We start from the raw sequence: 16,571 nt of genomic DNA on the forward strand, positions 1-16,571 counted from the left end.
GAATCCGATTCTGTAATCAAAATTGGTAGCTTACATTTAAAAAAGTCAACTTCCGGTCCGAAAAAGCCACTTCCGGTGTGATTTTGGATTTGAAATTGTCACCATTTGGTAGACCGTACCCAATTTAGCTAGTTTTGTATTATTTTTTGTTTGTAAGAAAATGTTTCCAACGTTTTGAAAGGGGTGTACGGGTGGTTTTGGACACCCGGTATATATACCGGGTGTCCAAAACCACCCGTACACCCCTTTCAAAACGATGGAAACCTTTTCTTACAACAAAAAATAATACAGAACTATCTAAATTGGGCACGGTCTACCAAATGGTAATAATTTCAAATCCAAAATCACACCGGAAGTGGCTTTTTCAGACCGGAAGTTGACTTTTTTTAATGTAAACTACCAATTTTGAATACAGAATCGGATTCTACGTTGAAAAATACATAACTTTTGTCACAAACATTTTTTGAAACACTTGTTTTCTACCTCTAATCCCCCATTAAAGTCAATAAATTTTGGTCATTTCATGTGTCGAAGTTAGTCATTTCATGTGTCGAAGTTACTGGATTTATTAATAGAATCAGCTGTTTATTTTAAACACCTTAGCAATTGAGTAACAGCTGGTCTACACATTGCTAAGTTTAATTTGTTTATAATTTATTGTTACATATGACTCCTTAAATGTAAAAACAAATGATTTATTTTTAAAATAAAAAGAAATCAAGCAATGTGTAGACCAGCTTTAACTCAATTGCTAAGGTGTTAACAATGAACAGCTGATACTATTTATCACATGTCTTTATGTAATCTTTGTTATTTGTTTTTCTCTATTATTGTTTCGTGTAACTTTGACAGATGAATGACCAAAAATTATTGACTTTAATGGGGCATTAGAGGTAGAAAACAGGTTTTTTCAAAAAATTTTTTAAACAAAACTTATGTATTTTTCAACGTAGAATCCGATTCTGTAATCAAAATTGGTAGTTTACATTTAAAAAAGTCAACTTCCGGTCTGAAAAAGCCACTTCCGGTTTGATTTTGGATTTGGAATTATCACCATTTGGTAGACCGTGCCCAATTTAGCTAGTTCCGTATTATTTTTTGTTTGTAAGAAATGGTTTCCTTCGTTTTCAAAGGGGTGTACGGGTGGTTTTGGACACCCGGTATATACAGGGTGAGTTTCTACTGACCGCGTTAACTTCGCCAGTAGGTTCTACTCACTAAAAGGAACAAAAAAGTTCATATAAACCCATGTCCGATTTTCAACCGTTTTGCTGTAATAGGGGATTTTGTGTTTTTCTTATTTTATTAGACTTTGCTCCACAATTTATGTAATAAAAACTTAACCAATAACTTTAGAGAGTTATAGTTAAAATCATTGGAAAGAATATTAAATTTGCTATAAATCAAAGGTTTCATTTAAGAATTATACCATTACATAGTCCACGTTAAATCCAAAATAAAGTAAAAATGCCATTAAATTAATTAATTACGATAATTTTCATGAGCCCACTTTGATACATAAACCTTCATCTATGCAATGTTGAAATGCATAAAAAACTTGGCCATTTAATAATCTTTCAAATGATATGCTATTCAATACTATTATTGATATAAACCAGTGAGAAATTACTAATAAACTACAATAAAACACGGCCTACAGATTTTGTTTTGACACAGTTTTTACTATTAATAATAATTACTGTATTCATCATGTTGGCATACTCTTGATTGGTAAAAGGCTCCATAGTTTAATAAATGTTGAAAAACTCTTAATTGACTTGGAACTTGGAAATATAAAGTTAAAACAGCAAATTACTCAACAAGGTATGTTTAAGCAGCTGAGTTATCTAGCTATAGATGACAAATCAATAAAAGCTGACTTAATCAAGCACAAGGTAAAACTAATTATACAGCATTTAAGAATCAAACACACTACATCTTTGAAAATGTGAAAACCTTGAGTTTATACATTTTATTAATTCAGATAATTTTAATAAATATTTAAAAGTTAAAATAATGTACAAATCTTATCAGATTGTTCAATAAAATACAACATGGAGTATACAGTAATTATTATCAACAGTAAAACTGTGCAAAAACAAAATCTGTAAACCGTGTTTTATTGTAGTTTATTAGTAATTTCTCACTGGTTTATATCAATAATAGTATTGAATAGCATATAATTTGAAAGATTATTAAATGACCAAGTTTTTTATGCATTTCAACATTGCATAAATGCAGGTTTATGTATCAAAGTGGGCTCATGAACATTTTCGTAATTAATTAATTTAATGGCATTTTTACTTTATTTTGGATTTAACGTGGACTATGTAATGGTATAATTGTTTAATGAAACCTTTAATTTATAGCAAATTTAATATTCTTTCCAATGATTTTAACTATAACTCTCTAAAGTAATTGGTTAAGTTTTTATTACATAAATTGTGGAGCAAAGTCTAATAAAATTAGAAAAACACAAAATCCCCTATTACAGCCAAACTGTTGAAAACCGGACATGGGTTTATATGACCTTTTTTGTTCCTTTTAGTGAGTATAACCTACTGGCGAAGTTAACACGCTAAGTAGAAACTCACCCTGTATATATATACAGGGTGTCCATAAAAAACGTTTCAGGACTTTGGGAAATGGATCCCCATACTAGAAGGAAGAAAAAAGTTTATGGGAAGGTATGTCCGAAAATGCATATTTACCCAGATATCCGCCATTTTGTTTTTTATACAAAAATATTTTTATCTGTGAAGTTTTTTATTCGATGATTATGAAACTTGGTAAACATGTTACCATACACAAGAACTATTATAGAAAAAATAATAAAGTTGTTCCGATTGTAAATTTCAAAATGGCGGCCGTTTGAATTTTTCCAACTTAAATAACTCGAAAACGGCTAATTCTATGAAAAAATGTCAAGAATACTTTTTTTTAGCATTTTCAATTGCCTATCAAAAAATACCAAGATCAAAAAGATCGGACAAAAGATAACTGAAATATTACGTTTTTTCTGTAAAAATAAGGCAAAGTTAGTCGGGGAACCCCTAATTTTTGCCTTATTTTTACAGAAAAAACGTAATATTTCAGTTATCTTTTGTCCGATCTTTTTGATCTTGGTATTGTTTGATAGGCAATTAAAAATGCTAAAAAAAGTATTCTTGACATTTTTTCATAGAATTAGCCGTTTTCGAGTTAATAAAGTTAGAAAAATTCAAACGGCCGCCATTTTGAAATTTACAATCGGAACAACTTTATTATTTTTTCTATAATAGGTCTTGTGTATGGTAACATGTTTACCAAGTTTCATAATCATCGAATAAAAAACTTCACAGATAAAAATATTTTTGTATAAAAAACAAAATGGCGGATATCTGGGTAAATATGCATTTTCGGACATACCTTCCCATAAACTTCTTTCTTCCTTCTAGTATGGGGATCCATTTCCCAAAGTCCTGAAACGTTTTTTATGGACACCCAGTATATTTATATATATATATAATTAAAACATATATAACAAAGTACCCTTTTAGTAATTATTTTATTTTATTATATATATTTATATATGTGTCCGTTAGCGCGATAACTCGAGCAAAAACGATCCGATTTTGATGAAATTTGGTACAAACGTGTAAACCTATATTTATTCGAACGAGTTCGCGAACCAGCATGATCGGACCATGGGAACGGGGGTTTATGGGGGGTTTTATGGGGTAAAAATGGATTTTTCCCACTTTTGACTCAAAAAACATAAAATTTTGCAATTTCTTTCCAAACTATTTTGTAGAGCTTAAAAAAACAAATAATTTAGTATATTGAAGCGTTATAACCCACCTAATGGTTACGGAGAAAATTTCAAAAAATTTTAAATTTAAAATTCCCATGTTATTCTTATGGAGAATAAGAAAACTGTTGTAGTTTGCTTGTTTATTAACATTTTTTGCCCAAATTTGGAAAATGTTTTTATTTCTTACTAACTATTAACATTTTACATAAAAAACACTTTTACCCTCCCTGTTGCAGCAAACCTAAGTATGTGTTAAACTGATTCTATTTAAATACGGAATAAATGTGATATTTTTAAGGAGACATTTTAGTGTAAATCCAATCAGGCAAATGGAAATTCGCTTAGTCTGCAGGTTTGCTGCGGCGGGGGTATTTTTGTTCTATAATAGATTCATAGAGATCGGTTGAAAAAAATCCTAGATAAAAATATTTATGTACAAAATACAAAATGGCGAATATCTTATTAACGAAGTGATTTTGGAAAAAAGTTATTCTTGAATTTATCTTTATTTTGACGCAAGGAACTACGTAAATTATGTCCCCGCCTTTTTGAACACCCTGTATAATCATTGTTACCTTAACTCCTACTTAACTATAATAATGTCAATCAATACCATCCAGCCCTGTTGTCCAACTTCATTTCCCCTCAATAATACATTCAGTTCACTCAGTGAGTTTCAGAATACTACAGAAAAGTATTTGTTCTCACTATGTTTTCAAAGTTTTTACTGTGATATACATCGTTATTATTATTATTAGCTAAACACAACTTTAATAAGTATCACTGTTAACAACAGGCTTATTTCCTAGATGTATTTGTCTGACATTACACTTTCAATGAAACTTCTACAATTATCTAGTTTCTAACCCAATTTATTTTTAAGTGGATTTATACTTTTATACGGTGCAACTAACAAGGTAAAGACTTATTTGTTTCAATAAAAATATATGTTTAGTTAGTTTGTTCACACTTATTTAAATTACGTATACATTGATTTGATTTGACAGTAGAATTACAACCACATATTTTTTACGTCGTGATGTTGTTTTCCATGAGCCTGTGGAACGAAGGTGAGGATGTCGTGATCAGGCCAATGGCCGCTGCCCACTGGCCTACTTGGAACTTGGACCTAGAGAAAGTAAGTCCGCGAAAACTTGAACTCAATCATAGGCTTTGATGATACATGTGCTTTCACGAAGAATTTGGTTTTCCAATTTCCAATTGCTGAAAAAATGCTATACGAATTGAGGGTACTGGTTAGCTAACTAAGAGTTTAGATGTCTCTCTCACAATCGATCCTAAACATAGTAGGTTATTTGTTTTTTAGATTTATATTTGAGTCAATTTTTTTGTTGTGTCCATGGTTCTTGTAGAGCAGAAAGATGCTTGGGAACAATCCACAAGCATAAACATCACAAAAAGTGTTACATCAGAGAGAAGTGTAAATTATATGAGATGTGCAAAACCACGCAACCTCACAGACTTTTAAAATTTCCTTATAATAGTAATTTTATTTTTGGAACCAAAACATTTAAGAAGGATACAGCAATTTAAATAAATAACAATACTGATTGTATACAAAAACACCATATATAAAGATGCTGTTTCCCTGACGTTAAAGGAGACATAACAATAATTTGATTATTGAATAATAAACAAAATAGTATTTGAATATAACAACGAGGCACAGGAATATCTGATTCTATTATTATTATAGACTATTATATTGTAGTATATTATAGTGTTCTGTTTGTATTTTAAATTTTATTTCATCATAAAGGTGAATTTCTATATAAAGTGCAACCCCCCATCTTGCAGGATATGCGAATTTCTAGTTTATTTTCGAGTGTTTTTTGTTCAATAGGTTCATAATAATAGAGATTTGTCTTTAGAGGCTAGTAAATTGGGTATAGGGGTACATAATATTGGCTAAGTTAGAATTATATATTCTGTTGTGAGGAATATGTGAATTGTTGTTATGATCCAATAGAAAAATCCAATGCACGATCAACCAATTTCTATAGCAATAAATGTATATTCTCCATAAACAACATGGGGGAAAACTCTTGACTACCAACGCAGATTTAAAATGCAATGTGCCAAACTGTGTTTTTGTCAGCTGATTTGATAAGTAGAAATTAAACGTAAATTACATTTGGGCATAAACAAACTACAGGGTTAGTAAAAAGTGTGGAGACCCCCTGTTATTTTTTTAATGGCCCATACTAGAAAAACTAAACTCGGCACACCATTATGGCATGTTATGAAGTACTTTTTGGGTATAACCGCCACTTGGTGTTCATCCCCAAAATGGGGGATTTTGGGGGAAACTAAAAAATTTCAAATACAAAGACCCATCGAGTGACCCCTCATTTTGAAGGTCCTAGTAAAAGAAAACCAACAACGCAAACTAGAGGTCTCTATCTCAGTTCAGTACAAAATAGCAGCCAATTGAAATTCTCATAAGTTTCCAAACCCAAAATGGGGGATTTTGGGGGAAACTCAAAAATTTTAAATGATAAGCCCCATCAATTGACCCTTCATTTTGAAGGTCATAATAAAAGAAAACTAACAACGCAAACTAAGGTCTCTATCTTAACACAGTAAAATATGGCAGCTAATTGAATATAAAATTGCAAGTTATTTCCGATTTCTAAAGATTTCATTCAGCTTCCATTTTTTACTGGATTGAGATAGAAACCTCTAGTTTGCGTTGTTAGTTTTCTTTTACCAGGACCTTCAAAATGAGGGGTAACTCGATGGGGCTTATCATTTAAAACATTTGAGTTTCCCCAAAAATCCCCCATTTTGGGTTTGGTAAGCAAGTGGCTATTAGGCTTAAAAAGTACTTCATAACATGCCAAAAAGGTGTGTAGAGTTTAGTTTTCCTAGTGTGAGCCAATACAAAATTTACAGGGGGTCTCCAGACTTGGAAAGCTGTAAGTTAAATTTAACTTCTGAGAATTTCAATTGGCTGCCATTTTTTACTGGATTGAGATAAAGACCTCTAGTTTGCGTTGTTGGTTTTCTTTTAACAGGACCTTCAAAATGAAGGGTCACTCGATGGGTCTTTGTATTTGAAATTTTTGAGTTTCCCCCAAAATCCCCCATTTTGGGGATGTACACCAAGTGACGGTTATGCCCAAAAAGTACTTCATAACATGTCATAAAGGTGTGCCGAGTTTAGTTTTTCTAGTATGGGCCGTTAAAATAATAACAGGGGGTCTCCACACTTTTTACTAACCCTGTATATTAAATAATATGGATTTGGAGGAATATATGTTGGATTTGCATATAACATTTCAACATTATTATAAAATTAATTTAAGTCTATAAATTGCTACTAATGTAGTTTTTATACATGTATTTGGAGAGTTTCCTAAATTTTGAAAAAAAAAACAAATCCTCATGTCATTGCAAATTGAGGGTAGAATGTTTTCAATCATGTTTAATTTTTGAATTGAAATGGCTTTTTTGATCCTAGCATTTAGACTTATAACAGTATTCAAACAATCTTTGTGGTGGTATAGTTTCAAAATGTATGCTCTTTTAGGGTGTCATTTAATTTCCAGATTCCAGATTGTACAATAAGTCAATGATCGCCAATACAATTAAGCTCTTAACAAAAATCCGAGTAAAGTATGTGAAAAATAACATGCAAAACTTGGAAAAATAGCTCAATTTGATGTATTTGTTCCGGACGAAGAGAACAACACGTTTGAAACACGCACCTTGGCAAGAGTGGGTTAGCTATAATTGTTATGGCGTGAATGTTAATAATGATAATAGTATTCTACAAGTTTACAAACCATATACTGTACTGACTCTTACTGATCAAAACATGCTTCTTGTCGTAGATGCGTAATAGAAAGGGAGTTAGTACTAGAAACGTTTGCCGTCGCTATGCATCTACTGTACAGTAAAAGAGGAATCAAATTAGTTCTTTGGTCTCAAAAACCAATATTCTTATCCATAATATATCTGTAATATACTGATTGGTTTTATGTTCATAATACCAGGTCTACCACAGGAAACCATGCATTTTTAGGCCTATGATAATTTTTTATTGTTTTGATCTAAGAGAAAAATTCACAAATTCTTCTTAGGGATATTCTATATGCAGTATAGTTAGTCACCCCCATTAAACATATTTTTAGTTTTTAAAATATCTTTATTTACTAGTAAATTTCTATATACCAAACAGATATAAACTGTGAATTGGAATAAGACCCCATTTTAAGGGTAGTTTTGTCCCATTAATATACAATTCTAAACCGTGTAGTTTTTAATTAAATATTTTACCAAACTCGGTATCATATTAAAAGTCTGTATTCCTTAGTACTTTATTAATGGGCTGTTTAAATATTGTTTATATCTTTTGATATTTTTGAAGCAAACATTTAACTCACTATGATTTTTTAATGGGTATAATATGTATTATCATTTAGGCCAAATCCCACTACACTATTTAAGGCCATTAGGCCACTGAGTCCCCATTTCTAAAACACCTACCTCTCTCCACTTCCTCGAGCAAAACATGTGTTTCCGAGGTGTGGTTACTGAATTGGAATTGCAATAGGCTGAATGGAAAAAAACAATATTACATAGTTGAAAGTGGTCTGTTTTATTTGGATGCGTCTATGTTGTTTTTTGTCCTACTGAATTTAATTCCAAGTGTAATGTTTTTGGTGATTTAAGACTACAGTGGTTGTAATTTTAATATACTTTCCATCCCATATCGGGTCCCAAATTGTAATATTCTTATAGTGTTCAGGATCCATAACTATGATGTTAATGGAAACTAAGTAGAGGGGATGTTATATAAAAAAGGCACAAATTTGGAATATTTGAAGAATCTATGTAAACAAATAAAAAAATAAAATAGTGAAGTTATGAAAATCATAATTGGGTTGAGAACCGCCTCTTACGATATCTTAAAGCATCGGCCCACACCATCTATCAAGTTTCTGTCAAGATAATTTGGCTTTTACTGTTGACCATATGAGATCTGACCATCGCAGTTCAAATTGTTGATCTTTCCCATGAATAACCAGCCTTACAAGCGATTTGAAAGTCTTGCTGATTTTAAATTGATGTCAGTCTTAATGATTAAGAATTGAGTATATTGTGCAATTGATATTAGTTCTATAATGCAAATCCGAGTCTAATACCAGCACGATTTAGAATCGGGTTGCAAATGCAGTACACCTTAAACTGTGAGTTTAAGACTTTCCTAGGTAAATATCCAAAGGTACAATCATTTAATGTAACGAATGACGTGTTGGAATGTGTACAAAATACTCAATGGTAAAGAAAGTGAAGTGTAATTGTGCAATAGTGACTCGTAATCATTTTGGATTGAATACAAATTTCAAAACAACTGAATCATAATTTTAATTATTCTAAATCAATTACTTATAAAATAATACACTTACTCACTTATTTGAGTGCTTTTATAAATGATCTCTTATGAATGATAAAATGCTGCGTGGATGTAAGGAATTAAATCGGAGCAATTTTGATGTCATCCAATCAGCAATAAGCACTTGTTTATAGTTTATAGTTATGTTAGTTTATGTTTATAGTTGCAAAGTTAGAGTCGTGAAACTTGCTAAGTACCTCATCGACACGATAAATTAAAACAAAAGAAGGATCTTCCAAGATGGCCACTTAACGACCGTGTATCTGTCGGTGGAAGAAAAGTGGTCGTTGAAGAGGTTTCTGAAAATAATCCTTGACAACAATAAGTAGCACACGTTGCATATTTTCTTTCAAACCATTTATATGTTTTAAGTAAAATGTTTTATGGAAAAAATGTACCGTTATTCATAATTAATTAATTCATAATTATTCATATCTGCGGCTGTTGATCCACACTGCGTGTACCTTGTGTTGCATAAATAGAAAAGGGCTATACATAAAAATGTTATGTTTTGGGATAATTTTTTTAAATTTTGTAATGCATGTCAATGGTCTATGTGAGAACCGTATTATAACCGAACTGACCGGTTAGCTAATTGATTGAAGAAGATAGAGGCTAGATTCACGAGGCATTGTTATTCTTATAATGTTCTGATTCATGTTGCAAATTGTTATTGAATCAATGAACCACACAAGAATATTGAATTTGCTAAGATATTTAACAATAATTGATAAAGCCCGATAAAATAACGAATTTCTAGTAGGGAAAGATATTTTTTCACATCTAGTACCCCTCCTTTATTAGTAAAACCATTTTATTATTTTTTTATGAAGATTTGTCAATAAGATGAAGTTGTTAACACTCGTAATTTATTATAATAATACATGTGTGCCTTTGCCACATTTATTGTGTGCTATCAAAAAGATTTTTAGCTATCATATAACTTTCCATAAAAACTACATTTTACTTACAAATTCGCAGTGGCTGGAGAGATGATTCTGGTCAAGAGTTCGCGGGAAGACTACCATCGCCGGACGAGCGCCACCGCGGCGGGCGAAGCCCCCACCACCCCATCACATCGTGCATAGCATAACATTATACGCTATGGGGAGATGGGTGGAGGTGGAGGTGTCCGAGAAGTGCATCTAGCAGTAGCCACCAGCCCCCTGACTGCAGTCTAGAGACCTACTTACCAAAGATTACAATCGTTTGGTTTTGTTTTCGGAAAGCATACTGTCCTTGACACCAGTTAGTAAACACAGTTTGATACATGCAAATAAAGAGCTTTGTTAACATTCGTGATCGAAAAATAGCTATTTGTGTATTCAGAGCGTAAAGTGCACCATTGCTGCTCGAGAACTGTAGATAGCAATACATTTCGAGAGCGGTAATGACTGTTTGTGCTCGTAATACACACACGGGTTTTTTCTACAGCCATAATAGCACAAAATTCATACATTAATTGTCCATCAATTTAATTTATCATAACACACAGATTAACTGTTTGGATGCTGATAAAATGTCATTTAGGTTATGTTTACTTTTTTAGGTACATATTTGCTTACCGAATGTTAGTTTTTTTTTTTAGAAATGCCAATAAATTAAATTCGCTGATTTGGCGAGTGGGAATGGTCATTCTCGCTCTATAGCGGAAATGAGTTATTTTCCGTACTGTTTACAGGTGTGGCAATGTGATCATCTCCATGCAGTGGTAGGGAAAATGCATTGTTACACAACAGTATACCTACGTTTGGTTACATATTGTCGATCAACAGATTCTGGGACGATACAATATCTGTCAACATTGACGTTAAAGCAACTTGGTAACGTACTTGGTAAACCCGTTGAATAATCAAACATTTCTCACACATAAATTGTGACATTGAAAATTTCCCCCGAAAATGGGGGATTTAGGACATAGTTCCAAAATTTCAAACGATATTATTCTAAACTATTGGCCAGTGTAGTCTTTACTTTGGGGATACTTTCAAGCAATAATCATATGATTCTGTCTAGCCTTGATGTATTTGATTATAACTTGACAGAAGCTTAAAACTCAGGCCTTCTGCTACAAAGGACGAGTCAAAGATGAGGCAGGAAATCTGGTTCGTATATTTTATTGTTGTTGTTGGATTGTAGATTGTGCTTTGGGAGGAAACGCATTGTAGTTTCAAGATCAGTATTGAAGAAGGTTCAAAATACCTGTAACATTAACAGGTACTTATGGATCGAAGCATTTCAAATTTTGCACAGATTTTTTTAGAGTGGAAACCTCTAACCTCGTTTGTTCAGTAACAGCTTCAAGATTGACCGCACAGTTTAAGTCAATAAGTTCAGCTTTTTGGCCTGAACTCAGTCCAAATCCTGCATACAGACGGTCAGTTGTTAGAACCGACAGTTAAAACTGATCGTTTGTTGTAGGGCCCTTTAAGAATGCTTTCAATGTAACTTTCCCAATCCAAGTGTTGGAGTTGGTCTGATCTAATTAGTAAATCCAATCGACGTAGTCGCCACATCGTTTATGTATGCACATAATGTTCACCCCAGATAACTGCACGTACTCCCCCTCTCTTCAACGTATCTCCTGCACTCTACTATAGACAATGTGCATTGTAGTAATGCCCTAGCTGACACGGCACGGTTCTCATCCAACAACCTACTAACCGTCGCATAATTACCGTATTAACAAACCCAACCCATATTCAATAATCATGTTATTTGCATGAGACTAATTGCAGGCTTATCGATGATATTTCGCAACCCGATTAGGTAAAAAAACAAAGTTTTTGGACGTTTAATTTGGAATTGGATCCCTTTCTCGGGTAAGAAAGTATGAAACAATAATTTTTTTTTAATTGGCTTTTGTGATTTTACAGCTCGTCGTACGAAATTATCTCAAATTTGCTCAACCTCGAGGGATCAATGAGCTGTGTTTGAGTACTCCTGTCATGTGTACCAACCTCTGTACTCTCTGGTAACAACAATATAGTCTGGTTGCAGGTCAAAAAACCTGGAAGTAAGGTCGACCCAATGTTTTTTAGTGGTTTCTGTTTCTTCAAGACCTACATAATTAAAATAGGCAGGGTGCCACTTTGTCACCCTTGAGCAAATTGAGATATTCAAGATGGCGGCCAAGATGGCTTAAAAACTCTATATATCTGCTGTATCTTTCCCCATAGAAGAGACAGGATAATCATTTTGTGCCTAGTTTGATGTTTTAATTGGAAAATTACCCAAAATAATAAATCAATATAAGTTTTTAATAATTTCTACATTAATTTGTTGACAAGTTACCTTATCAACAATGTTTTCAAGTATTTACTTGACTAAAAACATTATAAATCCATGGTTTCTGAGGATAAGTACAACATTCAAACAGAACACAGTCATCATATCAGTTAACTTACAAGCAGTTCTCCTAATTGATGCTTGTGCAGTACTGTGGACAGTGCATTATCCTTCTTCAGGAACTGTGAATGACTTTATCAACTAACTGCTTTTTAAATTATAGTTTTCTTGAATTAAAAAAAAAACACTGTTCTATAGGCTAGTCAAAATACGGTCCAACATCAAACTTAAGGTAAAAGAAATAAAATATATTTCTTCCCCATATTCTTCCCCATATATTCCAAAATATATGGGATTTTGTCAACAAATGTGTCAAGAATATTATACTAAAAATCAAGAAAAATCCAAGTGGCGTAAAGCCGCCATTTTGGAAAAACATTCGCCATATTGGATTTATGTAAGCTTTTAGTAAAACATCAATAATTTGACAACTAATCGTCTTAAAAATCTGTGGTTTGTCTTAATAGCTTCCTTATCAAGTTTACTTTAATATAATAACTGTTATACCATTTAAATATTGATTCATTTAAAAGAGACAGCTTTAAATAGAAACAATACGAAATTTCGAAGATTTTTTTGTAAAACCGTTTGCAAATACAAACTCAGGTGATAAGAACATTCATATTTTGTGGCTCTTAAAAGAATCTGCATTATATTTTGAACAATTATCAACCTCATATCAGTTTGTATATTACTTTGAAGATATGGGAATATTTGTTATTAGTCTTCAACTTGGAACGCTTGCCGTGCTGCACCACTACTTCTAGACCGATTGAAATACACTTTGAGGTGGGAAAAATTGCTTTGAGAACATTTAAAACATATTTTGGAATCATACATTCATACATATAGGGCAATGTATAAAAAAAATCTGACAAAATCCGAGCATGGGAACACTGAAAAAGTAGGGGTTTTTAAACATACAAAAATTAAATTTTTCATAATAGACAATTACACTAGTAGTCAGAAAAATATAGGATATGACCTCTAAAATAAAATTTCAATGAAACGTTTTATGGTTTTACTTTTATTGTTGGGTGTGCAGTGTGATGTACTAAAAGTTTTTTTTAAATTGGTCTACGAGAAAACCCCTAAAATCACTATTAAAAATGTGGCTTTTCCCAACATTGGACAATTTTTAATCTTATTAATCACTTTAATTTTTATTAATCACTGATTAAAATTTGACAAATTTAAAATTAGTCATGGATCTTTATTTAAAATTAAATTATATTTATTTTGAAAACTGTCTTTAGTTAAATACGTATATCCCCAATATGAATAGAATTAAATTACTCTGAAAAATGAAAAATTACTTTGAATAAAAATACATAATTTATCCTCCACTAAACAAAATTCGACAAATTTAAATTGAATCATGGAATTTGATTTAAAATTAAATTATTTTTATTTTGAAAACTGTCTTTAGTTAAATGGGCCTACATATATCCCCAATCTTAAATAACTCCAAAAATTCTTTATAGTATTAAATAATTCGTCAAAGTATTGACTTATTTTAGCTATGGATTACTTATTTAGAATTGGCGATTATCCTCTTTAACTAAAAACAATTTTCAAAATAAAAATTATCTAATTTGAAATAAAAGGCCAAGTCTCATTTAAAATTTGTCAGATTTTATTTAGTGAATATTTAAATTAAAGCCATACATTTACTGAGTAGTTTGAAACCAGATACAACTTGGTGACGTATTAACAACCCGAAATATAAATCTTTTAATAACAACCTTTTTCTAAAAAGGTCAATTTAATATTGTATTGTGCTTCGTAGCTGGTCTATAACTCATCCGTTTTTAATGGCCAATAGCTCAAATAAAAGCCCTTACATCAATGCATATTTTATGGCTATAACGAACTGCAAGCGTTAATAATAACTGTAGATGTAGAACAAATTTTTTTAACTGTTCGAAGTACGAAACATTCATTAGAAATGTATGGGGTAGAATTTCGTTTGAATATATCTCCAAAATGAAAAAGGATATTAAACCAACGGATTTCATAATTAAAATCAGCATGAAAATATAGTTTAAAATTATGTGTCACAACACTATCATTACATTTAAAATATTTTATTTATATGCAATATGGTGATTCAAGATGGCGGCCAAAAACGCGTTACATATCGAAATTAAGTACTAACTACCGAATAAATATCAGCATTGGTACCTCTACCAAGTCAATTTTGTCCAAAAATGTTCATAAAAATGCATGTGGTAGCCTATACCATTTCCAAAACTTGTATGCAATTTAATCTAATTTAAATAAAAAGGCATTTTTCAATTCACCAATGACATCCTATTAACTTTTAAAGCAAACATATATATTTTATTACTAATATAATCAATTATTGGTATTCTCTGACCCTTAAAACCTAAAATTAGACACAAAAATTATTATCCTGTCTCTTCTATAGGGAAGGATACAGCAAATATACAGTTTTTAAGCCATCTTGGCCGCCATTTTGAATATTTCAATTTGCTCAAGGGTGACAAAGTGGCACCCTGCAGATTTTAATTATGCAGGTCTTAAAGCAACAGAAAACACTAAAAAACATTGGGTGGACCTTACTTTCAGGTTTGGGTAAAAATGCCTTTTGGCAACTAGACTAATATGTGCGTATAAAGTATATTATTATCACTTGTACTATGTTCATGAGTGTTTCCGCAGTAAGACTCCATGAGCGACAGTTATATATATATATACTACTGTAACTCCATTCATCGTCCTTTTCAACGCATGGAATATAATAACCAAAATATACAAATCTTCCTAATAGATGGATCAACATTTCAATCAACCTTTATGTATATTAAATCAATTCCACCAGCTTTACAATCATAATTCTGCTAACAGCCAGGGTGGAAGTATTACATGCCAGGATATTCCCAAAACTGAAAAGACTTGTGACGTTTCCCGAGCGTCATTGGTATCAAACAAAGTTAGAAGATAAAAATAAATAACAACTATTGAAGGCAAACTATTAAATACCAAAACTTGACGTGAAGCAGTCGATCATGTGTGTCCCCTTGGAGTACTTTCTACAAAAAAGTATACGTCAGCCATATCCATGACGTAGCTAAACCATTAGTCATTAGTATAACCTTGAGTAATTTACAACGACAACCTATGACAAATACACAGAGAAGACGACAGGCACCATTAGAAGTGTCTACAGGTTTTGCGCTGGCGGATAGAAGCGATCATTAAGGCCCTGTCAGTAGGGAAAGCAGCTGGATAAGTGGCATCTTAACCGAATTTAAAAGTCATACCAGCTAGACGAACACCCAGGACGAGAAGGGGTTGAGACCGAAGATCTGGTATGTAGTGTATGTGGGATGATAAAATATATTTTCTTATGCAAAATCTTTATGGTACTTACTGTCAGCATATCTCTCTGGAAAGATGTCCATGATTCGACTGAAAAAACGTCTGGTTTAAAAAAACAACCGATTGAATAGTCGATTGTTTTTTTCCAGTCGGTTTTCCCATCACTACTAGTACAAGCGTTAACCACCAACGCCTCTTTGCACGACAACAATGGACGGAAACAAACCAAAGTGGATTTTTTATTATTTTGTTACAAATACCGCATCGTCAAATATGACAAAATTTAATTTTGGGGTTTTAGCTAAGCAATTTATTTTATTTTATTAAGTTATTAATGATTTTCTGACAATCAATTCGTAAATATATCAAAATTATTTAATAAAAGCCAATATAAAAGGGGTAACACACAGATACAATAGATAAAAGTAGGTGTTGTAGTGTTTTAATACAAGTAGATTTCTATTTGTTTTTTCTGTATAGCTTGCACGAGTCAAATCATAATTTAAACATTGGACGTAAAACAAATAATGAAATGCTCTCCCTCATAGTTTAAATGGAGAAGTACTCTGCTGATTGATACGTTGATAGGGTTGAATGAATATGTGATGTAGCCAGGAGATTATTTATAGAAGACATTGATTGTGGGGATGATGTATACAGGGG

At 32.0% G+C, this 16,571-nt stretch overlaps 1 protein-coding gene across 1 annotated transcript in view; it reads right to left on the minus strand.

Annotated features, from left to right (window-relative positions):
* The window catches only part of LOC128998969 (uncharacterized), a 32,352-nt gene extending 16,361 nt beyond the window's left edge, over positions 1–15,991 (minus strand). Inside the window, exons 1-3 of the mRNA XM_054425326.1 lie at positions 15,961–15,991; positions 11,495–11,579; positions 8,306–8,373 (exon numbers count right to left, since the gene is read on the minus strand). Of these exons, the coding sequence (XP_054281301.1) occupies positions 8,306–8,373; positions 11,495–11,579; positions 15,961–15,991 (184 nt within the window). The remainder of the gene's footprint in view (positions 1–8,305; positions 8,374–11,494; positions 11,580–15,960) is intronic.
* Positions 15,992–16,571: the final 580 nt, after the last annotated feature.

Source organism: Macrosteles quadrilineatus, unplaced genomic scaffold (assembly GCF_028750875.1).
Source record: "Macrosteles quadrilineatus isolate MER2022 unplaced genomic scaffold, UCM_ALF_1.0 Scaffold_7__1_contigs__length_78375512, whole genome shotgun sequence".
NCBI lineage: Eukaryota > Metazoa > Arthropoda > Insecta > Hemiptera > Cicadellidae > Macrosteles > Macrosteles quadrilineatus.